General features: G+C 37.9%; 2 protein-coding genes across 8 annotated transcripts; one reads left to right on the top strand and one right to left on the bottom strand.

Moving 5' to 3' along the window:
• The first annotated feature begins 890 nt into the window (after window positions 1–890).
• Window positions 891–5338, top strand: LOC131329933 (zinc finger BED domain-containing protein RICESLEEPER 1-like). Of its 7 annotated transcripts, none has more exons than XM_058363363.1 (5): window positions 1012–1107; window positions 2356–2401; window positions 2584–2667; window positions 2958–4931; window positions 5020–5338. In XM_058363363.1, the coding sequence occupies exons 4-5, from the start codon at window positions 2969–2971 to the stop codon at window positions 5067–5069; spliced, it is 2013 nt and encodes a 670-aa protein (XP_058219346.1). In that variant the 5' UTR covers window positions 1012–1107; window positions 2356–2401; window positions 2584–2667; window positions 2958–2968; the 3' UTR covers window positions 5070–5338. The 7 variants fall into 7 exon arrangements, with proteins under 7 accessions (XP_058219347.1, XP_058219350.1, XP_058219346.1 ...); XM_058363365.1 differs by having other exon boundaries at window positions 1023–1107; window positions 2356–2409; XM_058363366.1 differs by lacking the exon at window positions 1012–1107 and adding an exon at window positions 1662–2229 and having other exon boundaries at window positions 2356–2409.
• LOC131329937 (rust resistance kinase Lr10-like) lies at window positions 5269–10182 on the bottom strand. The gene is made up of 4 exons (XM_058363373.1): window positions 9203–10182; window positions 8497–8520; window positions 6919–6948; window positions 5269–6544 (listed from the first exon to the last, which is right to left on the bottom strand). The coding sequence occupies exons 1-4, from the start codon at window positions 10047–10049 to the stop codon at window positions 5481–5483; spliced, it is 1965 nt and encodes a 654-aa protein (XP_058219356.1). The 5' UTR covers window positions 10050–10182; the 3' UTR covers window positions 5269–5480.
• Window positions 10183–27799: the final 17617 nt, after the last annotated feature.

Raw genomic sequence — 27799 nt, 5'->3', positions numbered from 1 at the left:
TAATAATAAAAAAACATTGTCGTTAAAAAGAAAGAAAGAAGGGTAATGGATTAATATAGTAGTAGATGGTATAAAACAAACTTACGAATAACTTTCGGTATTTTAAAAAGTATATATAGAATGTTGATAATAAAGAATAATGAAATTTATTAACTTAGTTGGTGAGCATGTCACAAAGAGTGATTAGTTGTGCTATGCTTGAGGGGCCTTCTCCATCACTTATTGGTGTGGGTGAAGAGTGATTGTGCTCCACAAGTAATTAATATTTTTTCCAAAAAATCTCTTAAAGAACGATATTAAAGTATGATTTTGATGCTAATTTTGCAAGAGATGTTTTTTTTTTTGTCAGAAGTATTTATGATCTTTAAAAGTGAAAAACAATACGTGCAATAGGATTGATATGGTGCATGAAAACTATTCATGAAAAAAATGCAGGGTTCAGATCACAGAAAAGAAAATGAAGGGTTCAGTGCCGTGAATATGAACCCTTTATTTTCCTGTCATGGACACTCTCATGTAGGGGTGAGAATTTTTCGACATGACATGAGAACATGAAACGAACCTGATACGAAGTTAGTGGGTTAGAGTTGGTTATTTTTGATACGGAATACGAATATGACACAACAAGTACGATAACATGAAAAGCTAAACAGGTCAGGTTAGGATTGAAAAAACACGAGATGAAACGACATGACACGATGTCCACTCTATTCTCATGGATAGTTTTCCTGTGTCCTACCTTATTTGTAAGTACAATATTTACCGGATGAAAGTTTCAACACTAGGATTGGCATTAGGCGTGTAATACCCAATGTCTATTCAAACAAATACACCATAAATATCCATATGGATGGGCCGGGCTGGACCAGGCCTAAGAAATTTTGTAATACCTACTACTAAGTCCAGTCCAAGGCCGTTTAAGGACTCGGACTTGTCCAGGGAGCGGCCCACCCATCCTATCGGGTTCGCGCCTTCTCCATAATCTTCTCTCTCTCCATAAATCTTTATTTTTCTCCTCTACAACTCCCACCGGGCAAACCCTAGAACCCATAATCGCATCCATTCGATCGGGTCCCACCTTCTCTTACAGCTTCCTCACCATTCTCTGTACGCGCTCTCTCTCTCTCTCTCTCCCTCCCTCTCTCTCTCACACACACACACACACACACACACACTATAAATACAACTCGGGTCTCTGGATCGGTTATACTGCCGAATCCGAAGTCCGAGCGTTAGTTGGGTCATTACCTTTGCGTTACACGGCCGTGTTTAAAGGTCGGGGGTCAGGTTCTGATCCGAAGTCCATAGGTTATTACAACGGGTAGCATACTGTGACCCGAATAATTACCTCCGTTGGATCGGGTAGGTCTGGTGGGTAGAATGGGGTCTTGCCGGGCTTCTTTGATTTCTTTCTCAAACTTGACCTAACTTGGCGGGTTGACCCTTCTCAGTTTAGGTTCTGGGTCTGGTGGATGTTTTGGGGGTTTATAGCTAATTCGTGTCAAACCTTGTTTGCGCCAATTTTTTTGGTTTGATTTTCTGAAAGTCTAGAGTGTGCGGATATTGTGGTTCTTATTATTTGATTTAGTTATTTTGGGTTCAAGCATAATAGTTCTTTTGGCAATGCTGGAATAAGTAAGTTTATTAGTTTAGTTTAGAGTTTTCTTTGCTATATTTCTTAAAATTGCAATTGGGTTGTTTACCATTTTGTAGTTCTTGAATGGACCACACAGTGTAGATGTGTTTGATTTTAAAGGTTATGTTTCAGTAGATTAGCGCATTATATAGAAATAGTTCATTGGAAAACTTAGATGGCCCTTTTTGATATCAGGCAGTATATGTAATTGCTGTCGCGCCTTGAAGAAATAAGTTTAGTTAATAGTTTTGTTAAAGAAAAATTCCAATTGGGTTGTTTACACTTTTGTTGTTCTTGAATTTGGTGACTTATGGTGATCACATGGTATAGATATATTTCATTTCAAAGGGTTATGTCTTAGACTAGGGCTTTTTTTGAAATTTTTAATAGGAATTTAGCTTTTTTTTTTTTTGTTGGGGCTTATGGTCGAGTAACTTTGATTTTGGCGGCTATGTCTGGGAGATAATAGGTTTGTGCAGTATCTATTGCAAATTTTTTGGCTTTGGCTAGTGTTGCCATGATTTGCCTTGTTTGGAGTTCTCCTTGAATCCTGGTATTTCTTCATTGCGCGTGAGCACTCGATAATTCGTTGGGTGAGTGTGGTTGACTGCCTTGCCTCCAATCCTTTTGAATCTGAATGGGCTTTTCATTTCCGTTGCCTATTTTTGAGTTTATTTATCTTTTTAGTTTTGCCTTGGATTTGCTTTTGGTGGATGTAGTGACATGATGGATGACAAGACCAGGGCTACTTGGGTTTCATTCCTTGTACGATGGTACTTCTACATTTGTTTTTAGAGCTTAGTTGATTTTTTTGCCTTTTGTAATCTGTTAGATATAAGTAGGCTTGTATTAGTTTCAAGCAAATATATGTCCAAAAAGTGATATTGTGAGGAATTTCTCTTCGAAGACAATACTAAACTATTGGGTCCGTTTGTTTGAACGGGTAGGAGCATCGGACTATTTTTACCAAAGGAGCTACAATCTGGCGTTTGGTTTCATTTGTTATGGTCCTGATTTAGCATACATCGCAGGTAGTATCCCAAGAAGTGTGGGTTGTACAATACTATGGGTTGTGGTAATTAAGTGTCATTTTACATCTGCCAAAAGTGTTTCTCATTTTTGGTGTTCAATGGAAGTAATAGCCATTTTACCAAAAGTGGAACTGATGTTGCCTGGTGCTGGTTTTGTCTAATTGCTGCTGCAGTAAATTTAGATGTTTTTGGTTCTGGAAATAAAACAACTTTTAGTGTGACCTTATTTTAATGGAGATTTTTTCCCCTGAGAACTATTATCATTTGAAGTCCATTGCTATCACGTGCAGATTAGTGTACAATGGAGATATCAGAGGAGGCAGTTATTGTCGATTCTAGTCGATTGAAGTCCGTTGTATGGAATGATTTTGACAGGGTAAAAAAAGGAGAATCCTATATGGCTGTTTGTAGGCATTGCAAAAAGAAACTCAGTGGTTCAAGTACTAGTGGGACATCACATTTGAGGAACCATTTAATCAGATGTAGAAGAAGATCAAACCATGACGTTTCTCAACTGCTTTCAGTGAAGGGAAAGAAAAAAGAAGTAACCGTTGCCTTTACAAATTATAATTTTAATCAAGAGCAGAGGAAGGGCGAAAGGCCTAACTTTGTGCATACTAGATATGAACGAGAACAAACAAATGATGGCGCCATTACTTCTGGTAATAGCAGCTTTGACAATAAGAGGAGCCGATTTGATCTTGCCCGCATGATTATTTTGCATGGTTATCCTTTGTCCATTGTTGAACATGTCGGATTCCAGCTATTTGTTAGGAATCTTCAGCCTTTGTTTGAGTTGGTGACATTTACTGGGGTTGAGGCAGACTGTATTGAGATTTATCAAAAAGAGAAGCAGAAAGTATATGAAGTTCTCGATAAGTTAACTGGTAAAATCAGCCTTAGTGCTGATATGTGGTCTGCCAATGAAAATTCTGTTTACTTTTCTTTGACGGCACACTTCATTGATGGTGATTGGCAGTTAAAGAAGAAAACTTTGAGTTTTATTAAGGTTGATCCTTCTCACACAGAAGACATACTTTCAGAAGTTATCATGACGTATCTAATGGACTGGGATATCGATCGGAAATTGTTTTCAATGACGTGCGACAGTAGCTCTACAAATGACAACGTTGTTGTTAGAATTCGAGACCGACTCTCCCAGAATAGGTTTCTTCTCTGCAACGGTCAATTATTTGATGTGCGCTGTGCAGCAAATATCATCAAACTTATGGTTCAAGATGTATTGGAAGCACTATCAGAGGTAATCCATAAGATACGCGAAATCATTAGGTATTTTAGAAGTTCACGAGCAACACAAGAAAAGTTCAATGAGGTAGCCCAGCTGGCGGGAGTTGATTGCAATAATTGCTTATGTCATGATAATCCTCTTTGTTGGAACTCAACGTATTTTATGCTCGAAGTTGCTTTACAGTACAAAGATGCATTTTCTCTTCTACAAGAACAAGACCCCCTCTACAAAATGTGCCCGTCTGAGGTAGAATGGAGCAGAACAAGTGCCATTACCAGCTATCTTAAGCTCTTTTTTGAAGTTACTAATGTTTTCACAGGGACAAAGTATCCAACTGCAAATATATATTTTCCCGAGATTTGTGATGTTCATTTGCAGTTGATTGAGTGGTGCCAGAACGCAGATGCTTATGTTAGTTCACTGGCATTGAAGATGAAAACCAAATTCGATGAATACTGGAAGAACTGCAGCTTGGCTTTGGCGGTTGCAGCCATCTTGGATCCTCGGTTTAAGATGAAGTTGGTCGAATATTACTATCCGCAGATTTATGACGACAGCTCAACAGATTGCATTGACATTGTGTCCAACTGTATGAAGGCTCTTTACAATGGCCATGCAATATGCTCCCCTTTGGATTCTCAGGGTCAAGGTTTGGCTTGTCAGGTAGGGGGTGGGAATGAATCCAGGGATAGGCTAACAGGCTTTGACCGTTTCCTCCATGAAACTTCACAGAGCCAAAACACCAAGTCCGATTTGGATAAGTATTTGGAGGAGCCTTTGTTTCCTCGGAATATGGACTTCAACATTTTGAATTGGTGGAAAGTTCACACTCCGAGGTATCCCATCCTGTCAATGATGGCACGCAACATTTTGGGAATTCCCATGTCAAAAGTTTCAATCGAGTCAGCCTTCAGCACCGGAGATCGAATGCTTGATCAATGCCGGAGTTCACTTAGACCGGATACTGTGCAAGCCCTTATGTGTGCACAAGACTGGATGCGGAATGATTCTGATGGTCAGTCATTTGTCACTGCTACTCATTTGTTTATGTAATCTATATGTTTTTACTTTTTACTGAGTGTGTGATACTTTTTCTGTACCAGATTCCAAAGCAACCTCTAGCCACTCTGCCTTGCCTTTGCGGACACTGTGATGGGAATGAGCAGGATGGTTGGTATGGTTTTTGTGGTTCTACTCTTTACAGCTTAGAATTGTATGTACCTTTAGTTAGGGACCTTTGTTTTGTTTAATTTCTGCTCTTTTCTGTTCGACTTCTTCTGTCCCGTTTTTGCATTCCAAACCTTATCGGAGCTCTCTCGAGTGCTTCAGCTAGTTTTAACTAGAAAAAGGTGAAAGCCAAAATTAAAGACAATCAGTTCTTGTATATAATTTCAGTCTAATATTCTTGAAGAAGACTATCTATCTGCCTTGTTTATTAGAGGATGTCGTGACCTTTCCTCCATAAAAATATTACACCACTAGTTGATAATTAGTCTATTATAATGCACTTATTCTAAATTACAAAACCTTGTGACAACAGCTGGTAGAATGGCTATCAGTTGATTCATTGATCTTCAACTGGTATCTCTTGAGGAGTTAAGAAAGGCTTGGTGGGCATTTCAAGAGATTCAACATTTCCTTCAAGCATCTCTACAACTTCCTTCATCGAAGGACGATCGCTAGGTCTCATTTGGATGCACCACAATGCTGTTATAACCATCTTCCTCACCATCTCCCTTTCCTCCTCCGTGACTTCTCCCATTTCTATCTCTTTCCCTTCTTTGAATTGGTCATAAATCCATGAAGGGAAGTAAATTTGGCTTGCGTGATCAGCAAACGCATTCAAGTTCCTCCTCCTGCCTGCCATTTCCATCAATAACATTCCGTAACTGTAGACATCAGCTTTGTATGAAACACGTCCAATGTTTTCGTAGAACAACTCTGGAGCCATGTAGCCCAATGTTCCTCTTGCCGCAGTAAGAGACACTATGCTATTATCCGTTGGATACAATTTCGCAAGTCCGAAGTCCGAAAGTTTTGGATTGAAATTCTCATCTAAAAGAATGTTATGAGGCTTGATGTCAAAATGTAAGATTTGCATGTCACATCCACAATGCAAATATTCAATCCCACGTGCCACTCCAAGAGAAATGTCGTACATTTGCTTGCAACTCAAAGAGACAATCCCTTCTTGAGAAAATAAGTATTTCTCAAGAGAGCCATTAGGCATGAATTCGTAGACTAGAGCTCGTTTAGATCTCGTAGCACAAAATCCGATTAGTCGGACCACATTGGCATGATGAATCATTCCAATGGTTGCTACTTCATTGATGAATTCTTGGCCATTGGCTTTGGACTTTTCTAAAACCTTTATCGCCGCGATATACCCGCTTCGGAGCTTCGCTTTGTATACAGAACCATAGCCTCCTTCCCCCAACTTGTCCTTGAAACCTCTGGTCATCTTCCTTATTTGGGAATTTGAGTACCTGATCGGCATCAGGTTGTTCTGACTTTGGAGAAAACCTTCAATGGTATCGAACATTGACAAATGTCTTCTTCTGAACTTACAGATCAAAAAGGCAAAGAGCCCTAGAAAGCCACATAAAGTTCTTGCACCAAGAAACAATCCTGCTCAGGGAGTTCAAAACATGAAGCAAAAACTTATGAGAACTTGGCTTGTGCTACCTATATCGCCATCTATTTACTGGATTTGTCATTCAATGGGCTGATCATTTGTTCCAAAATTTCCAAGTCCCGGCCTCTCAACCTAACAATTTCTAGAAATATCAAAACAAACCAATCTTGAGGCACGATCATGTAGTTGGAAGCTTATTAATTTGGACAAAAATCGATTAAGTTTTCGGGACTAAGGATTGAGGCACAATAGTTCATTCCATGCTTTGTATCATTTGCAAAAATGCGGTGTTCTACCTGTCATACTGTATATATATTTGCTTGGGCTGAGCACTAATGAAACGCAAAAGAATAGTGGATAATCTTACCGGGGATTTTGATCCAAGGAAAGACGTAATCTGCGAGAAAAATCTTCCAACATTCAGTGAAAATGCAAATAGGTATGCGACCATGTTCAAGAACTTTCTCCATTTGATCAATTTCTTTTGAAAAAATTGATTTTCAAACTCCCTTTTTTTTTTACAAAAAATACACTCCATCAGTATCATAGATTGGAATATAGAATATTACTCTTTCACGTGTGAAGAAGCAAATTAGCAATGAATAAATGAAATTGGAAAACCGGTCATTTCGTATAGAGAGAGCAAAAAATACAAGTCTGTGTATCTTTCTCTCTAGATTCTGTACACAAGCAGAATTCCATTCTATATCCTGGTTGCCGTGTTGTGCTAGCCCATTTACTTTATCGTGTCGTGCCGTGCCGTGCCGACCCGTTTACTTAATTGTGTCGTACCATTCCATTTTTTGATGGTCTCATGCTCATGTTGGCACATCTCCAATCGAGTTTCGTCGGGAAAAAAAATTCTGAAAAGTGTAAAAATATTTATCAACACAAAAAGTGTTATGTTACCGTATAAAATAAGAAATTAATTTTTTTTTTACTCATTCCGTCCCTTTTTAAGAGTCTCATTTCGTAAATCTAAATTTTAAGGAGACAATATGATCATTGAACTCTAAAAGTTATACTCTCTCCGTCCTTTTTCAAGTGTCCAACTTTGTAACACTTTTACTTAATCCCTCCGTCCCTTATTTAGAGTCCAGTATTCCATTTTGGATTGTCCCTTAATAAGTGTCCATTTTGTAAAGTTAGTAGGTAAAAGTTGGTGCATTGTCTATTTTGTCCCTAAAAGAAGATTCAATTTTAGAAAGTTAGTGAGTAAAAATGTAATGATGATGGGTAAGTAGGGAAAGTGGAGGAAAAAATTGATGTGAAAGGTATAATGATGATGTCTTTTTAATAAGTTAGAGTTACGAAGTAAGATACTTAAAAAGGGACAGAGGGAGTACTAAATTTTCAAAATGGAATATACTTTTAGGGGCAGAATGAAAAATATACCTACTTTTATCTACTAACTTTACAAAATAGACACTTATTAAGGGACAACTCAAAATGGAATACTGGACTCTAAAAAAGGGATGGATGGAGTAATATAACTTTCTCATTTACCCTCTATGAAGATATTATCATTATACTTTTATTCACTAATTTTTCAAAATGGAATATATTTTTAAGGGCAAAATGAAAAATGTACCAACTTTTACCCACTAATTTTACAAAATGGACACTTATAAAAGGGGCGGAGAGAATATTACAATTAATATTTGGTGTGCCATCCCTGTGTCGTGTCCGTTGAGAACCATGTCATGTTGTGTCGTGTCAGGCCCACTTTCGTGTAGTGTCCATGCCCGTGCCGTGCTAGTCTAAAACTGTGTCGAGTCGTACTGTGTTCGTCTAAAATCATGCCCATGCCACATTTAAATGTGTGGTGCCTGTATCGTGCCGTGCCAACCTGGTCCGTTTGACACCTCTAGATACAAGTACGCCAATCATATTTGTTCTACGAATGTGAAATGGAATAAATATGGATGAGAAAGAAACTACTTACGAAAGGCTATTATCTTCAAGATATCTGCAATGTTTTAGGGAGTAAGCTATGTCAGCGAACGGCAAATAAAATAAGATGACATAATTAAACATCGATCTCAAAATGACACCTACATGCAAAAATCTTCTCCCTCAAGTGGGGAAAGAAAGAATTGTTTAGCGTTGTTTTGGTAATGCGGGGTTTCCCGGTCTTGTCTGCTCAAAGCTAAGACAAATTCTATTGGGCCTACTTCCACTACCATTTGACATGCTTACACGTGAAAGGAGAGCAATTTTGTTTACCCACGGCGAGGATGTACTCATTCCGCATATCACTTCAATGATCGAAACCGTTTATTTTGTTTGGAGTCATTTGTTAGAAGACTATGACAAATTACAGCTCAACCGAACCGAATATCGACAATTGTATCATCTAGAAGTTCATTTTTCTGTTGAAAATTCTTAACTAGAAATTTGAACTCTTAGATCAAGTTCTTACTGATATCGCTGATTAGTCTCAATTTTGTCATGGTCTCTAAATGAAAATCTGGACCAAATGAATTAGTTAAATTATCAAAGTGAGATATGGCATGAGCATACCCAAGTGAGGGTGAATGGTTAACAAAATTGCATGCTCTCCTGTGAAGGTGTGGGTGCCTAGCTCCAAGAATTGATTAGTGCCCACAAGAAAAAAAGTGTTAAAGGACTAGTAGAATATATTTACTCACATGTATAGGGCCGCATGTTGCACTTGACTTTGTAATAACCATAGTCGAAGGAGCAACGGCCTAGTCCTGTGCAATCCTCACACAGAATGCTGTCCCACGAGACAAGAAACCCATACTCCAACTTCTTGTGGACTTCCACCAAAGATAAGTTGTTTTTGGGTTCAGGATTTTTACCATTAATATCTCTATCTCTCGACCACGGCGTCGTAGGAAAGACCTTGTCTACCCTGCAATGATCCGCCAAATCCCCGGCTCTCATGTCGCCTGGCACTACGTAGTACGAGTACCTTTGCCGGTTGTGGTCGTGGGAAGAAGATGAGCCCACTAGAACGTCTCTGTTAATACTACAATCTCTAGAAGCATTATTAACGTCAACGTACTGTGGAGATATCACTGGTTTTTCGCAAGCCACGAACAGGGCTGCATCCGTATGTTCCCATAAGAACGACGAAAGCTTGTGATGTCCGGTCCCTTTGTTATAATCACTAGTAAAGTTGTCTACCGATAAAGAGTGAAGGGGAAGAGATGAGCAATTCCCTTCACGTACCCCGACATCGACTAATCGGATCGTGTGATCTGAGTAGTTGATCGCCTTGACATGGTACCATTTTCCGGGAAATAAGGAAAGCATGGGTCGGTTATTCTGGCAAACCAGTTCGTAGTTTGCGTTTCCGCAGTTGTCTGGGTCACCTTTAAATCGAAAGGGGTAGCTGACGTTAGGGAAATTCCCACAGGAGGAAGGGCGTTCACAGAGGTGAGTACTCCTACCTCTGGCATAGCTATTTAGGAAAAATAAGGCAACAAGAAGATGGAGAAGAGGATGAAGAACAGGGGTTGTGCCGGACATGGGAGGGAGGAGAAAGGATATCACTGGAGTAGAGAGCCGGCTTAGAAATTTTGATGTAATTTTACACTGACTAGCAGCTACCAGGAGGAGGCAGGATGTTTTGAGTCAGTTTATAATTACCTATAGCATTCATGAGGTACGTCTATTTTCTATTCTACTATATATACAGGGAGAGCACTTTTGGGTGTGGAAAAAAAAATGAAGCTGGCTCACATTTTTCATTTCTTTTATTGGAAAAGAGAGGACAAGAATACTGTAGCAACCGGCCCACCGTTGAAAGTAGGGACGAGGAGCAAAAGAAACTCCATCATGTAAATATACAGCTTGTAGGTTGGGTTTACGTTGAGACGTGTTTGCGTGTGAGCTGGAGAGGTGCGATTGGTTGATGATTAGTGAGGAGAAATGAGGAGTAATATTATGGGGTGAGAGAAGGAGCAAGAGGTACAAAAGACACAAAGACAGCGTGTCCCTTGTTTCTTCCGCGGGGGTAATGACTGGCCTTTCCTAGATTGACTGGATGAGATCACATTTTCTCTGGGGAAGAATGCTCTCCTTCCTCAAATTCAGTGCTCACCACTCTCTCTCTAGAAAAAATCAGCTCTGGCAAATCAGGGGGAATGTCAGAGGTATTTATAGGGCACCTGGGCCTAGTTAGGCCCATGACGGCGTTCCTATAAAATCCTGACAAGTGTCCCTCATGTACCTCTGGATCTTGGGGAAAACGCAGTCTCACGCGGACTTTTCCCGAGGGAGAACCTGATCCCCGCGACGCAACCTCCTTCCCAAGCCACCGTGCCACAAGAATCCCCCACATTCCCGCAGGAGCAAGGTTGCGACCCGCGGCGATTGTTCTCTTGCCCTTCCGAACCTTGCCTTATGGCCCGGATGGAACTCCGGAGATTTTTCTGCATTTTTATTGACATAAAAAGCTGGACATGACCATGAGGATTTACTTTTTCGAATAATGTTATTATTAAGTAATTCATTAATTTCTGTCTTACAGGTTTCCATTACTTCGGGGTTCATTTGAATAGGTCTAGATTTTGTAGGGATTTGAGTTTCATTAAAATCTTTTATGTATGGTAGAGTTACTATATGCTTTTTCCTATGCCAAAATGCACTGGGAAGACTAGAACAAACTTCTTTTACTAGTTTTTCTTTAAAATTTTCAATTTGTTGACTAAGAGATTTATTAGTAAGTTGTTCTTCAGTTATTTTATATCTAATTTCATTCTGCAGGAATTTTAGTTGATTTGCTTTCTGGTTTAACGGATATACAGGGTAGCTTTTAATTTGTTTTAATTCTTTAAACTCTGGTTTTGTTAAAAATTTAAATATTACTTGTTGACCAAAAGGTTTAGTGGTAATTCCTTCTTCGTTAGTTGTAAAAGGATAAAGTAAACAGATAAAAGGTGTTCCTAAAATTACTTTGTCAGTTAGGTCTTGGACCAACACAAAAGAAGTTCTGAAACAAACCTCATCCTGACAGATATGTACTTTGGGTAATTTATAATTAATTTGTATATTGGAACCGTTTGCAGAACTCAATTGTTCAGTTGCTTTATGAAAATACATAGTAGGAACCAAACCTTCTTGAATGCAATTAAGGTCTGCACCTGTGTCAATAAGAGCACTGACTTCAATTTTGAAATCATGCACTACTAATTTAACTCGAGCATACCATTTTTGATAGCAATCCTGATAGTTAGTATTTTCTTCATGCTGAGTAGTTAACTGATTGTCAGATTCTTTTAATTTGGTAATTTCTTTTTTAATAAGATTGACCTCTTGTCTGAGATTTTGTATAGTTGCTTGTTTAATGATTTGACTTGGGTCTGATTTAGTAGGAGATTGATAAGATATGTCATTGGGGCTAGAATTCTTTTTCTTTTTTATTTTTGTAACTGTTGTAACTGTATTAACCTTTTTATAATATTTTTCTAGGTAATTAAAAAAATAGATTTCAGTCCTTGTATCTTCCATGAAACTTTCCCATTGAGCAATTATTTTTGCTTGTCGGGATTGTGAATATTTATTAGCATAGTCTTTTCTCTTTTGTTTATTTTTCTTTGACTTAAATTCTATGTATAATTTATCAAAATTGATTTTAAAATCTTTATGTAAGACAGGTAAAGATGGGTCAATTTCTTCTTCAAAATCTGTTTGAGTTGGAGACCCTTAGGAGGTGTCTTCATCCTCAAATTTTGACTGGGTAGAATAATAGGGTTTACTAATTTGTGAACTTGACTCAACACCTTTTAACTTAATGCTAGCATCAAGCAAATTTTTGTCTTTCCTAGACATGTTGACTGATCTGTCAATAGCAACTGAACTATTCGACCTACTTAAGTCTCTGATTCTTAAAGGAGGATTTACTCTTTGTTGATCAAAGCTTATTCTAACCGTACCATCTGGATATTGTTGAATGTAATCTAGATCAATTATGTCATTCTGAAGTTTCTCAGGGAAACTCTCATTTTCACTAAGCCAACTAGCTGGTAACTGGATATCTTTCCAGGAGATGGTTTTGGGTACTTGAATATTAGCATTTGTGCTGCTTTGAATAAGGACAGTCTTGTCCTTTGGACTTTTAATTAATGCATGAATATTCAAATTAGTTTTCATACATTTATAATAGAGACGATAAATTAATGCAATTGACTGACTTCCTTCAAGCATTTGAGTGATTGCTCCAGCAGTTTGAATATTTAATGTTAATGCTTTTAGAATATTATTGTCATTTAAACTAAGGGGTAAATCGGGGTAACAGTTGAAGTAAACTGGACTTTTATGTAAACTTGACTCCATTAATCCTAACAAACTATCACTATAGACCGTGAACCTACTGTCTCTCAAAGACAGCAGTACTGAGGAATTTAGTCCTTTTCTTGTAAGTGGTTTAACAGCTACTTGTATTAATCCTACATGAATATATTTATATCCTCTTTCAAGGTGTCTTTTGATTGAATGCTGACTAAGAAGAGAACACCTTTCTTCTTGCTTAGTAATAGCATAAACATGCTCTGCAGTTTTTGCTACTTGATCAGTGCGAAAAGCATCATCTAAAAAACTTGACTTGTAAATTTCTTTTACTGGGATTTTCGGAATGTTCCAATTATTTAATCCTGTATCTAAATCTTGGTACTCATGTTCTTCTTGGTTGACTATATCCGGTAACTCAGATAAAGAAGCCGTTGACGAACTGGCTGAAGAACTACACTTAAATAATCTATTCATTGTTTTTAATCCTACAGATTCTTCTTTTAATATTTTAACCCTAAAGATTTTTTAATTAATATTTTAATCCTAAATTATCATAATAAACACATACCCTAAGTTCAACGTCCAACCCCATTCACTGCCCTACCCTGGGACTTACCTTCGGGGAAATAAAGACGACTTACAGGTGGCCAGAGGACAAGGTGGTCGACCGATGACAACCGAATTAAAATACTAACTAAAATTTCAACAGGAGTAAAATACTAAATGAAAACTAAGCAGGAGTAAAGACAACTTACAGATTACTTGAGGCTAATTCTTCAACAATTTCCTATTTGGCTCTGATACCATGAGGGTTCAATCTCAATCTCAGAATTTCCAATCAAATTTTTATGATCCGAACCGTTTAATGTGTGCAGAATTTGATTTTAAGGGTGCTCGCGAGAAATTAGCAAAAAATATGACACGAAAAGACTTGATTTGAGCAGTTTTTATTTAAACCGTTCAATAAAGAACTGTTCAAAACTGTTTGGATCAAGCCTTCCCGGTCATTTTTTTTGTTGATTTCTCGCGGGTACCCATAAAATCACATTCTAATCACATTGAGCGGCTCGGATCATCAAAATTTGATCGGGAGCTATGAGGTGTTTTTTTAGGTATTTTTTTGGGTGTCTCCGGAACCGCCCCGTATATATATATATATATATATATGAGCACAGACTTGAGCATATAACAATATATGTTACTCAACAACAGCTTAATAAAAGTACAAAAAGCATTCCAAAGCCAGCAAAAAATCAGTTTCAGTGCAATTGGATTACCATTACTGAAATAGGAAGTCATTAATAAAGCACCTAACTCCACTTCAAATGACTCCAGTCATTCTATAGATAGATAATCACATATGTTAAACAACCCAAATACTAAGCGTTATATGTTCTCTTTTTTTGGATTTGCAAAGTACAGAGACTCACATATAACCATATGTGTCACTTAAACAACCAAAACCATACTCTGTTGTCCATTACCTATATTAAATTGGTCCGCACAGCAGCCTCATTGACTGGCTTCTATAACAAGTAAAGAAGATATATGTACATATAACCATATATGTCAATTAAACACACAAATTAATCGAGTAAAAAAATAAATTACATAGATATGTACATATAACCATATATGATGGTTCCACTATTAGGGATGCAGACAACCTTCAGCAGTGGTTTAGCCCAGGGGCATGGGGGCGAAAACGATATTTTCAAAGACTTGAGGTATAATTTCGGCCATAGAATCTTACCTAATTATATTACAATCTGTACGTAATTAGGGTTATATGTTAAAGAATCTGATGTAAACATATAGCATCATATGTTTTTCCACTGCAATGAAAATGATTTCAGAAGCTCATATATAACATTATATGATTCCATAAGTTCATCCAAGACCATAACCAAATCAGATCTGCACAAATACTAACAAATAACTGTATATGTTCAATCCTAAACTAAACTCGACTTACCTGTTTGTGTTGAAAACAACGATGATGGTGGGAACAAAGCTGATGGTCGGAAAGTACGGCGATCTCATGGAGATTTGTGCAGATCTTGTTTCGTGACGCGCTGGCAACCTACGGCACTTAACGAACACGACGATGATGCGAAGATGAAATGCGATGGTGACGGCGAGGCGGGACAGGATGCGACGGTGACGGGAGGTGGGTGGCGATGGCGACGGGAAGCTGGGACAGGATGTGACGGTGGCAGGAGATGGGTGGCGATGGCGACGACAATAGGAGGCTGGGACGAGATGCTTGTCCCAGCGACCCCAATAAGAGGCTGGGACGAGATGCTTGTCCTAGCGACCCCTCTCTCTCTCTCTCTCTCTCTCTCTCTCTCTCTCTCCCCCCCCCCCCCCCCCCCCCAAGAAAATGGAAAAAAAACTACATATAGTGGGGTGTATATAGGGCTACATATAGTTGGTTATATTGGTATTTTTGTAGACTAGTGGATTTAGTGGGTTGTGAAGTTTAGAAGTGGACTAGATGAGTTTGAAAACTGCTATAGTGGACCTATGAAAAATTCTCCCTTACTTTGTTTGGTTTCCAAAATTGGTCCGGATTGGTAATCCCATGGGATGAACAATCTGGCCCATAGGGGGTATTAGCAATACCCCTTGGAACTTGGTATTTGTAGTTCAATCCCAATCCCTTCTCATTACCAATTTCTTCTAACAATCCAATCCCATCTCAAACAAACATAATATTAATAATCTCATCATCTAATCTCATCCCAAACAAACATACTCATTATCAATCCTTTTTCATTAACAATCCCTTCTCATTACCAATCCCAATCATAATCTCATCTCTTTACGAATCTCATCAATCTATCACTGTTATCAAAAAGGGCCATAATTGCTTCTTTTTTTTTTTGGCAAGTAATTTCTGTTATAGTAGGAACAACCCAAAAAAGAGGAAGGCATGGGGATGGCCCTAAACCCAACAGTACATCAAAAGACAAGTAAAGAGGCTATACATTTCCCCATTCTTGGATTGGAAAATCATGTAGTGCAAGGCCCTGCAAAGCACCCTGTAGGGCACACACTGACCATCAATCTTGATAATGAATGATTGAAATATGATTTTTAATTATAACTAGTAAGAATCATTCATTACCGGTCATAATTAATTTTTAATGTGGACCATTGATTGATGAGATTGACGGCTCTGTGCCGCCCTACACGTGCACTACACGGGGTTGCACTACAGCACCCCCGAATCCCCCATTCCTAATGCCCAACCAGTCAACGGAGTTCTTTGTCCAAATCCAGGAGCTGAGACAAGCTCGGATATCCCTCATGATGTTTTGCAACACCACCATTTGGTCTCCTCGCATGGATCTAAACATTTTAGCATTTCGCTAACCCCAAATATAGTAGATCGCAGCAGCAAAAGCTCGCTAGCTTAAGCAAGGTATTTGAAGCAGTTTTTGTTAAAACATATGCAAACATTAAGTCCCACATGAGACAAATAGAAAAATGATTGAGACAAATAGAAAAAATGTTGGACCTTAATATACAATTGGGTGGCTCAGCCAATTGGCTCTTATTTAATTGCTTTGTTTTCGTACAGCAAAGTTGTTGGAGTAATAATGTAGGATTCGACTAATTTGAAAAAGCTTGCAACCACTAATATGGATAATGGAAAGACCATGACTCAAGGCACTCCATATAAAGAAGACTTGGCAAAGTCTCGCACTATATATTACTAGTATTATCATATAGGAGTATATTGGTAGACAAGATCTAGTGCTTCCTCATCTCTCTATCTTGTACAGTACTGTAATTATCACAATATATATAAGGCTTTGCTGAGCTCACATAGAGTTTGAAACCACTAAGAAGGCCGTGTCATGACGCTGACAAAGAATTGGCAAATTTACACGCCAATATTCTTAGAATATTGATGAACAAGTGTATTTTCCAACACTTGGCTAAGAAGGGATTGTCTGGTTTCCATAAAGCCAACGAAGACTTGCCAAACTCGCACCAGTATTGTCCATCCTCAACTACGAGTCTTAGTTGTAACAAAAAACTACGAGTCTTTCCCTCTCTATTAATTAGTTTGTGTAGTGTGTGTTAGTTGGCATGGATATGTCTTCTGATGTGCTCACGAGGTTAAGGGTTCGACTTCCAACTCCTACACTTCCCATGTATCTTTTGGAAGACAAGAAAAGAACCCTGATCATTGCAAGAGTACATCAGAAAAAGTTCATGTATCACGTTCAAGCTCCAATGTTCTGAGATGTTTATCAATGTTCAATCTTTAAATCATCTCTAGTTAACCATTTTCCAAAAGCTCGCTTATAAGCATCATTATAATTAGTAGATAATAAACCAGATCGTTGGTAGCGAATTTTTTTTCAATGCAACAGTTATTTACAATGCCCTCTCACATAATTAATGTGAAGAATAGACATCTCACCCACACGACAAATTATGGAGTGCAGATGCCCAAATTTGCTACACTGCGCAACAGAGAAAAGAATGGCAAAAAATAATTGCCCCATATGGATATCCATAAATGTTTTCCCTGTGAGCCATAGCTCCTCAACCTCCTGGAGAACGTACATAGATACATGGATAAGTGACATGGACATGCATAGATACATGTAGCACTAGCAGAATACGATGGGAAAAAAGTGAGTAAATAAAGAAACACAGATTCAGATTGATCATGTCAACCTAATAATAATTTGCTAAATATGTCTTCCATGCTATAGCTTAACGGGCCACTAACCTGATGTGTTACTGATAGCACATGAAATTAAAACCTCACTTTCGCTGCTTTTCTTTAGAAACTAGATATCCCCAAGATATCTTTCTCATTTCTTTCCCTTCAAATGTCTTTAACTTAGACGAGAGAGAGAGAGAGAGAGAGAGAGAGAGAGAGAGAGGTGATTTTGCTTGTACATTTCTATCCCAAACAAGTTGGGCCCAATATCGAGCTATTAGAACAGCAGAGCAGATATAGAAGACGAAGTTTACACAGAGAGAACGACATTAAGGATATTGATACCTTCGGTATAACAGCAACAAAACATGACTACCAAAAGGAACTATGGCAAAAGATATCATTGATAAAATATGAGAACCAAATGCCATTAAAAGTCCAAATAATCATGGAAGTTAGATACATAATCCCCTGAAGAAAAAGTGACAAACACATACCTACTATACAATAACGGTGATTGTACCAGTCAGCAGATTACAGAAAGTCTTTCTAAGAAACTTTAAGTAAACTAGTAGCCAGATTAGAGCATAAATATGTTCTTCTTGTCTTTCTCTAGTTTTTTCCTCGTTCACTTCTATAGATATAAAATCGAGGATGAAAAGGTTCACTGCATAGCTTCTTTGCTCGAAAGTTACCCTTCTCAACTTTTCTTTGCTTCCTCACATTGATCCTGCTGTCCCACCACAACCCTAACAAACAGCAGTTCTTGATGTTAGAAAAATAAACATCACTTAAGTTTAGAACTTACCAACTAAACAAGTTGAACACGCAACACATCAAATTCTGGGGAAAAATGCATTGACATCAAAGGCTTCGAACATAGATAGTGTCACAAGATTCAATAACAGCCTTGTGCGAATACGAAGCATTAACATTGAGTAACGACAATAATAGAAGATGCACAAAATTCAGGTTAAGTGGGAAATGTATAATGCCTGGTTTTTGCATCTCCTTTTTTTCTTCACAAGCAACTTCATCCTCCATTGTTTGCTCCGGCCTTCCAAGTAAAACAAGGCTTTCCACATATGCCTCTGTATGAAGTGATTCCTTATACCAATCCCCTGTATTGTTGTGAATTCCAAGCCCCTTTACTTGTACATCTCTAGGTCTAAAAGAAATAAGATCTCCTCGAGCTTCGATTAGGAGTTCACCTTCCCTTTGAAAACCAATTAGCCTGTGGACAACTTCACCAATACCTACATCAAGAAGTTTAGTCCAAGAGCTTGCCACGCCATAGTCTTTCATCACCCATATGCACCAACTTTTTTCTTGACCATACCCCTTTTTCTCTACAAAAGAAAGTGATCCTTGAATAACAGCAGGCCTAAGGTACCAATGCCAATATGGTATACCAGCTGGAAGTGACATACTGTGAAACGACTCATCAGCCATATGGAACGACACAAACATCATGCATTGCCTTTCCCTATCGGCTCCAATCCAATGAGCAGCCCCATTCAAATAAGCCTGTGTTGCCCTTCCACTAATCAAATAAGGAAGACCCAAATGGCTAATGTTTCGCCAAGTGCCCGTGCTCAGTGAGTACAAATCAATCTCTGGCGGGACCTCTGATTCAAAATCAAGAAGATAAACAATCCTGACCACCTTATAGTCATTGGCCTTAGCATCAAAGCCGAAGCCAATTGCATGATCAAACGCTCCGTGCGAAGTGAAGGTAACCCTAGGCTCGGCAATCTCACCCACTTCTGAATCGAGGGGTTCCACAGAATTGTGTTGTGCACATATGACATCTGATCGTCCGTGAGGCATAGAACCCCGTTGCAGCTTCCAACTATCCGAAAGAACATATTAAAAGCCTTACTGAATGGAAAGTGTAGCTTGGCATACTCATCGAATGATCGTCATCACAGTTAGAGCTCTTTCCCGCCATCATCATCAGAGGAGCAGGTCCGCACAAGCAAAAGGTGGTGGGCATTGTTATAGGTTTGAGTAGGTGGTCGATTGAGGTGGGAATCAATGAAACTAGGGTTTACGATGATGGAGTGCCATGATTTGCAGACAGAGGTACATTGCAAGAGGGTTTTTATGGTTAGTCTGGTGAAGATGTTGACTAGCACATCTTGGGGAATGTGGTCGGTCATTTTCTTCTGATTTGGGATTTTTGGTAGTAGAGAGTTATCGACCCTACACTATTTTGGCTTCAGAAATATATGAAGACCCTGATATTAACTTTCAGCCTTGCCTTTGAAACCCTAGCTGTGGAGCTTGACAATCTTTACCCTTGTTGTGGAGTTCAATAATCTTCTTCACTATCCAAATAAAATTAGTATCAAACATTGCATTTTCATTTTAGTCTACTTGTAAAAGTGCACGTGCGGTACACATGGTTGTTTCTTATGGTACTTTTATAATGATATCTCTTAAGCATACAACTTTTAAAAGGACGTGAATTCGACCCCCAACAACTCCGCTTAGGTAATAGATTCTACATGATTTTTGCATAAGAAGTCATCGAATTAGGAGAAGCTCTCTCTCTCTCTCTCTCTCTCTCTCTCTCTCTCTCTCTCTCTCTCTCTATATATATATATATATATATATATATATATATATATGTAACAAACGACCACACACATAATTTGAAGAGGAAAGTCTCTTGAAAGCAAAATAGGCAGTGACGTTTTATCGCGGTATAATTTCCAAAGCATTACAACCAAATAATGAACTTTCATTAAACTTCGACAAAAAGTAATGAACTTTCATTGCTGCTATACATAAAAATTTATCCTAGGAAGATTCGAACATTGTCACCTACTTGGATCATGTATAAATTTAATCATTGCCAGCGCTTCTCATTATATGTATTGTTCATCACTATTACAGAATTGTTGCTTTCCAGAAATCTGAAAGGTTAGAAGTTGAAACTTCAACAGCATGATCCAAATATTCCCTTCATTGCAATTCATGACTACAAAAGAAATGTCGATTACCCAAACTCTACTGTATGGAATTAAAGGTTAAATGGTCGAAGTTAAATAGCTATCGAGACGTTGTGAGATACTTTACATAATTACATGTGAAAATACTAATGCAGGTTCACTGTTTAATGACTTATATCGAGCCATTTTATGCCAATGGATGTTTGTGTAACCAAAACAATTTAGCTAAGAATAGGGACGACAATTCCACAGCTACGTAGCTATTTGTAAAGGTTTATGTGGACCAATTAACTCTGTTCAAAATACTAATTAGCTAGCTGAATATCAAAACTTCACCTCAATGTGGAATGACATGGATGAGGTGAACTAAATCTGGAGTGATCTTTATTCTCTAATATGCTCCAACAAACCATGAATCGCCAGAAAAAAAAAAAGAAAAGAAAAGAAAAGAAAAATTGATAAGCTATTGATGCTTCTTTCTATAGTTGAAAAACACTTGAACCTCAAAATCCAACATGTTCCAAGGCTAAGCCTCAGTGCTTGGACATGATCTTCGCCCAGAAAACAAGCCAAGGCAATCCAAAAAGCTGGAGATTTAGTTGTACTTTACGTCATTCCAAGTACTTGGGAGGGAGCTCCGGCCAGAAGTCAACTTCTCTTTTTAATGTGATAGGATAGAATCTCAGGAAGATCATGTAGCACCACACTAGTTTTTGGTCATCAAGAGTTGCAACATGTTGGCCACTATTGTTGTCCCCCTCCCAAATTTAACACAATCCTCTAAGATTTAAAACATGCATTTGTACTTGGATTTGGATATGGCAAGATCTATAGTAGGAATTTTCTTTCTCCTTCCATGGTGAACGTATCAAGAATTTGCGACATAATATCTATAAAACAGAAAATGTACTTATGATAAAATGATGTTCTCCAAGTATTTTAATCAGAGTAGCAGAAAAATCAAGCGCGGGTTATATGCTTGCTGGTCTTGTAAAGCCTTTAAAATGTGATGCATGGAGCTACCAGAGGCAAAGGCATAAGCATAAGCATCTTGTGCCATGAAACCAATTGACTTGCTCATTCTACCAAGGGATCTTCTAGAGAAATCTTAGAGGTACCACAACACCCTAAAGATGGAAAAGAAAAGCATAAAGGATACGTCTATAAAGAAGAAAATTATAACTTGGAGTAACTAATCATCTATGGCAGCTAGAAAATCAAATCCAAGAATCAGATATTGGGATGCAAATATTTGGCTTAGTTGATGAAGGATCCAAGCTACAAGCCATCACGGCAAAAGGCACAAACAAAAGTGTAACTCATTTCATTAAATAGTCTAAAATCGAAGCTTAGTTCTAAAAGCATGTTAAGCGTAAAAAAATATCCAGTCCAGCTAACTTCATCTCTATACAACAAAAGGATCCAAGCTACAAGCCATCACGGCAAAAGGCACAAACAAAAGTGTAACTCATTTCATTAAATAGTCTAAAATCGAAGCTTAGTTCTAAAAGCATGTTAAGCATAAAAAAATATCCAGTCCAGCTAACTTCATCTCTATACAACAAAAGGACTACTTAGAATGGGTACGCGGAGAGTATATATTGTGTACCTCTGAGGTACAGCAAGAATTAGGAAAACATTCGATGTGATTCAGTAGTGAATATGCTCCAGAACAGCGCCTAAAACAATATGAAAGTGAGTTGTCTTTCTCACATAGTGAACCCAATTCAACGCACATAGCAAGAAGGTTAATGCCTACATTAGCAGGCAAATAAAATAGTTTGCTAGTAGCTATCTATAGAGGTGTTTTGGTACATAGTGCCGTTAGTGCCATTTTACCTAGACACTCTTGAAAAAAGTATCTACGCTTCAAGGTTTACGAAGAGAACATCCAACGGCAAAAATCATAATCGTGCCCAAGCATAATTTTGGCATTTCCCTTCGTTGTTTAAGTTCAAACGTTTGAATAGAGTGGAAAACCACTCTCCAGCACCGTTCTCTTACACGCAAATTCTTCGTACTCTTTTCTGTGCATTAGTGAACTCATGGACCATTGGGTTGTGAACAAAGGCTCTACCAAGCAATTCCAATTCATTTTGCAAAAACGAATGCAAGAATAGATGCCCTACAAAAAAATTGAACACAACGATAATTGATACCTCTGCTGACACGTTTAGAGTTCGGATTCAGAGAGGCGTTTCTACGAACTTCTTATGAGCGAAACCACTACTAAAAGGGAAAACAAGGAATCAGTACAGCTCGTAAAAAAATAGATAACTCTAGGAATGGAAAATGTAGTTTTGTTTAGTTGAACTTACAACGCAAATTTTTTTTGGAAGCAGGAACGGGATAGTGGTGGCGAATGTCGGCGCGTTAGGGTTTCAGTGCCAGTCGGACATCGATTTGAAGGTTGGGGAGGAAGACGGAAGCGAAACCCCGCCAGTTCTCTTCCTTCCTAACAGCCCTTCGATGGAGTGAGATTTTCATCAGAATGAAAAGAAAAAGTGATTTCTAGCCGAGGAAAACTTAGGGCAAAGTCTAATTGCACCACCCTGGTTTGGGTCATGTTGGGAGAGTTTTTGGCCGAAATGGCCATAATTTGTAATCAAATTGGAGAAATACCCATCTTTTGAAACGAATTGTAAAAATAGGCCATCGCGCTTTTTCAAAACGCGTTATAGCGGTTAGATGCCATGTGGCCACGGTTTGGTTGCCACGTAGGAATCACGCCGTTTGCCGTAATAGCGGCTTTTGAAAATGAGTGATAGTTCTAACTCAAATAGCGCCTTTTCAAAGGAGCTATATTTCTAAATCCAAATAGCGCCTTTTCAAAACGAGCTATATTTCTAAACCCTAATCCCTAATAGCGTCTTTTTCATATTTTAACTCTAATAGCTCTTTTTGAAAATGAGCTATAATTCTGACCCTAATCACCCTAATAGCTCCTTTTCAAAAGGAGCTATAATTCTGACCCTGATAACACAATCTCGAAAATGGGTTATGTAACATCCCAATTTCTTTTACATAAAATGTGAAAATTTGTTATCACCAAGATATTATTAAAAGATTGGAAACAAAGAGATATTAAAAATTCTCACGATTAGTGTTAAAAAAATTAGAATTACTATTAATTTGGAAAAAATTTGGATATAAAAGAGTTCACGAGTACATTGATTAACATAAAAGACTTGTTGAGTACAAACTTTTCATATAAAAACATCATTTCACATGACATGTAATTTGAATTTCATTTTCCGCATCTTCTCTTATTGTGACCTTGTTGACCACACTTTGAGCACGTCTGCGGCGGTTGGTGCTCAATCAAATCATCCATCTCATTTCGGATTCGATTTACTTTCGGGCGACCTCGGCCTCGGAGACGTTATTTTCCACGTTTAAGATTCAGTTGTGGAAAATACCCTGTTCGCACGTTATTGCGGTTTGCAACAAAATGCATATTGACCCTTTTGATTACTTTGGCAAATATTGGACGGTCGACACAACAATTGCCATGTATGGATCTCTCTCATTCAAGCCACTGCCTGACCAAACCTACTGGCCGCCATACGATGGGCCAAGAATTCTTCCAGATAAATAACGTCTCCGAGGCCGAGGCCGCCCGAAAGTGAATCGAATCCGAAATGAGATGGATGATTTGATTGAGTACCAACAGCCACAGACGTGCTCAAAGTGTGGTCAACAAGGTCACAACAAGAGAAGATGCGAAAAATGAAATTCAAATTACATGTCATGTGAAATGATGTTTTTATATGAAAAGTTTGTACTCAACAAGTCTTTTATGTTAATCTATGTACTCGTGAACTCTTTTATATCCAAATTTTTTCCAAATTAATAGTAATTCTAATTTTTTAAACACGAATCGTGAGAATTTTTAATATCTCTTTGTTTCCAATCTTTTAATAATATCTTTGGTGATAACAAATTCTCACATTTTGTGTAAAAAAAAATTCGGATGTTACATAACCCATTTTCGAGATTGTGTTATCAGGGTCAGAATTATAGCTCCTTTTGAAAAGGAGCTATTAAGGTGATTAGGGTCAGAATTATAGCTCCTTTTCAAAAAGAGCTATTAGAGTTAAAATATGAAAAAGACGCTATTAGGGATTAGGATTTATAAATATAGCTCGTTTTGAAAAGGCACTATTTGGATTTAGAAATATAGCTCCTTTTGAAAAGGCGCTATTTGGGTTAGAACTATCACTCCTTTTCAAAAGGCGCTATTACGGCAAACGGCGTGATTCCTACGTGGCAACCAAACCGTGGCCACATGGCACCTAACCGCTATAACGCGTTTTGAAAAGGCGCGATGGCCTATTTTTACAATACGTTTCAAAAGATGGGTATTTCTCCAATTTGATTACAAATTATGGCCATTTCGACCAAAAACTCCATGTTGGGATGTATGTCTATGGACTATGGTTCAAAAGTTTGCTCATAATTTTCTGTGTTTTTTAAAATATGTTGATAGACCATTTGCTGTTATGTTTTCTATACATATTAACGTACACAACACTGAAAGATCAATATGCCCTTATCATCTACCTTGATTCTTTATTTTTTTTAAATCTAATCAAACCATCTCTTATATCAAAAATTGAATCCAAGCCATTGATATTATAGAGTTTGACAAGTACTACATTTATACTAGAATTCAAGTCGATCAAAAAATGAAAATCTCATGCTCGAATCAATTTTATTATGAAATTAAAATTTTAAATTTGAATTTATCAAAAATTAAATCACTGGGGGTTATTGACGTTTGGTCGAGATTATTTTTTCACAGAGATATTCCATTATTTATTTAATACATTATGAACGACTCATATTACATTCTAGAGGTGTGTGAGATACATCTCCGTTAATATGCGCATACTTTTGAACCATAAGAGGTATATCCGCACATGACCCAAACCATAGGGGTTGAAAGTGAACTTTGCCCAAAAGTGAATCGCGCGTGTCCAAAAGTGTTTTGGACGGTCTAGATTTTAAAAAAACTTTTCCAAGAAGAGTTCCAGAAAAGTTCTTTTAAAATCCGGACCATTGATTGTCGAGACGGACGCGTGAGATTGTGTTGCTCCGTAAATAACCTATTTACAGCGGCTCCGTGAATAAGTATCTCTCTTTCTAGCCAAATCACTCATTCAGATTGACTATTTTGGCGAGAAATGGAGAGAAATGTACAACAATAAAATATTTTGATTGGCTCCCCCCCCCTGGTCAGGGCTGTAAACGAGCCAAGCCGAGCTTTGTCAAGCTCAAGCTTAGCTCGATTAGTAAACGAGCCCAAAATTCTAGCTCGAGCTCGGCTCGTGCCTTAACGAGCCGAGCCCTTATCGAGTCGAGCTAAATCATTTACTATACAAGCATTTTTAATTGAGCCGAGTCACCCTTAACGAGCCGAGCTTTTGTCAAGCGGCGAGCTCGTCTAATTTACTAAACGAGCCGAAAACTCAAGTTTGAGCTCGGCTCGTTTACTAAAGAGCCGAGCCGATCAAACTGAGCCTTAACGAACCGAGCCAAGCCAAGCTCGCGAGCTGCTCGGTTCATTTACAGCCTTATCACCCAATCTCACCAAAAATGATGAGATTTGATGAGAAAGGCCTCCCCTTTCTTATCTCACATTTTCTCACCATCCAAATAGGATATATAAGGGCATATCTCCAATGCAAGCTGTAGCGCCCCAATTTTCAACTGAATTTTGGAGGTATTATTAAATAATTTTCTTAGAAAATATTAATTTTAATTAACCATGATTAATCCAAAATAGTAATTTAAATTATTACATCCCGAAATTAAAGTACAAAATTAACGAAATAATTAAAGTCTGATATTATATTTTAAACAAAAACAATCGAGCAGACTCTAAGTCTGATACGGATCGCAAGCGAGCTCTTGCTCGGTCTCTATCCCTGAAAACCCTCCTGTCATAAATGGTTTATAACCATTAGCAAATTTGGATCATTGAAAATACGATCCAACAGATGACAACGATGACCACATTTTCTTTATTTGAGGGCATCTGTATAAGAAGGGGATTGTATATATATAAAACAAAGCCATTTTCTTTAAAAATGTCTAGGCATACAAACAAAGTAGTATCCATAGCCGTTCGATTGTACTTTCTATCAAGGTTATAGCCGTCATATTGAATGAATATTTATATCAAACTACACTAATGTAAAAAAGAAGTTATGTGTTTCCCTCATAAAGAAATATACACTCCTCCCTTTTTCAATTGATTTCTCTAAAGCTGATTTCCGTACATTCAATTCAATATTTGCTTTTAAGTTGATTCCTTTTAGTTTGATTTTCCAACAGTTAAAAAGGAAACAGTCATTTTTTGATTCATATGCGAAAAGAAAACAATCTTTTTTATAAGAATACACATAATTCTTCTACGTGTTTCTTCGGGGAAAAAAATTGAACTAATTTTGAGTTTTTTTGAATAAATTGATGAGTAAATGAGAATGCTATGTTGAGTTTTTTTGGCCTTTGCATTAAAGAGGTTAGAGGGATATTCAAAAATAAGTTTTTAACCATCGATTCAGAGTCGTGCCTTCAGGCACGGGCATGCACTAGTATATGAAGTAATATTTGAGCTCGCGATTCAACTTGAGCCGAGCTTTAGGCAACTCCAGCTCGGCTCATTAGCGAAACGAGCTAATATTTCGAGCTCGAGCTCGTTTGTTTATATGACGAACCGCGAGACATTATCGAGCCGAGTCTCGAGCTGCTCGTTAACGGTTCGGTTCGGTTCGTTTACAGCCCTAGTGGTGATGTTATAACTATGTACATACAAAGGTCTATGTGTAATTATGATGCGGTTCGGTTACAGTTACGGTTAAATTTGATTTACTGTGCGGTTACTTTTCATGAAACTAAAACCGGAATCAACCATTCCTACCTAAATCCACAACTGGGGACTTCGTCTTCGAATGGTACTTTGGTAGGATTCTTTATGTGGGAGAGTCAAGAACCATTTGGGTTCCTTGGAAAAATTCTCAGTTTATGGTGACATTGTAAACATTTGATGGGTTCGAAGGCCAAGAACAAATAGAAGAGCATCTTTTTGGGTTCATAAGTTCCGAGAGAGATAGATTAATATTAGTAATAATTGGAGAGAGAACTAATTAAGTACTTGGATGATAGAGGGGGTGGTTATGGGAAACCAAAGCAAACAAAGCCTTGACGTATATGCTACACATAATTCTCATAATTTTTGTTAGAGCGCCATTAGCATGGTATGTGCAAAAATGGATGAACTAGGCCAATTCAAGTTTACTCCAAAACTCATTAGAACATCGAAAGAATCTTAGTCAATA

This window comes from Rhododendron vialii, chromosome 6a (genome assembly GCF_030253575.1).
Source record: "Rhododendron vialii isolate Sample 1 chromosome 6a, ASM3025357v1".
NCBI lineage: Eukaryota > Viridiplantae > Streptophyta > Magnoliopsida > Ericales > Ericaceae > Rhododendron > Rhododendron vialii.
The sequence above is the reverse complement of the archived record's forward strand: the minus strand, read 5'-3'. Positions and strand labels throughout refer to the sequence as shown.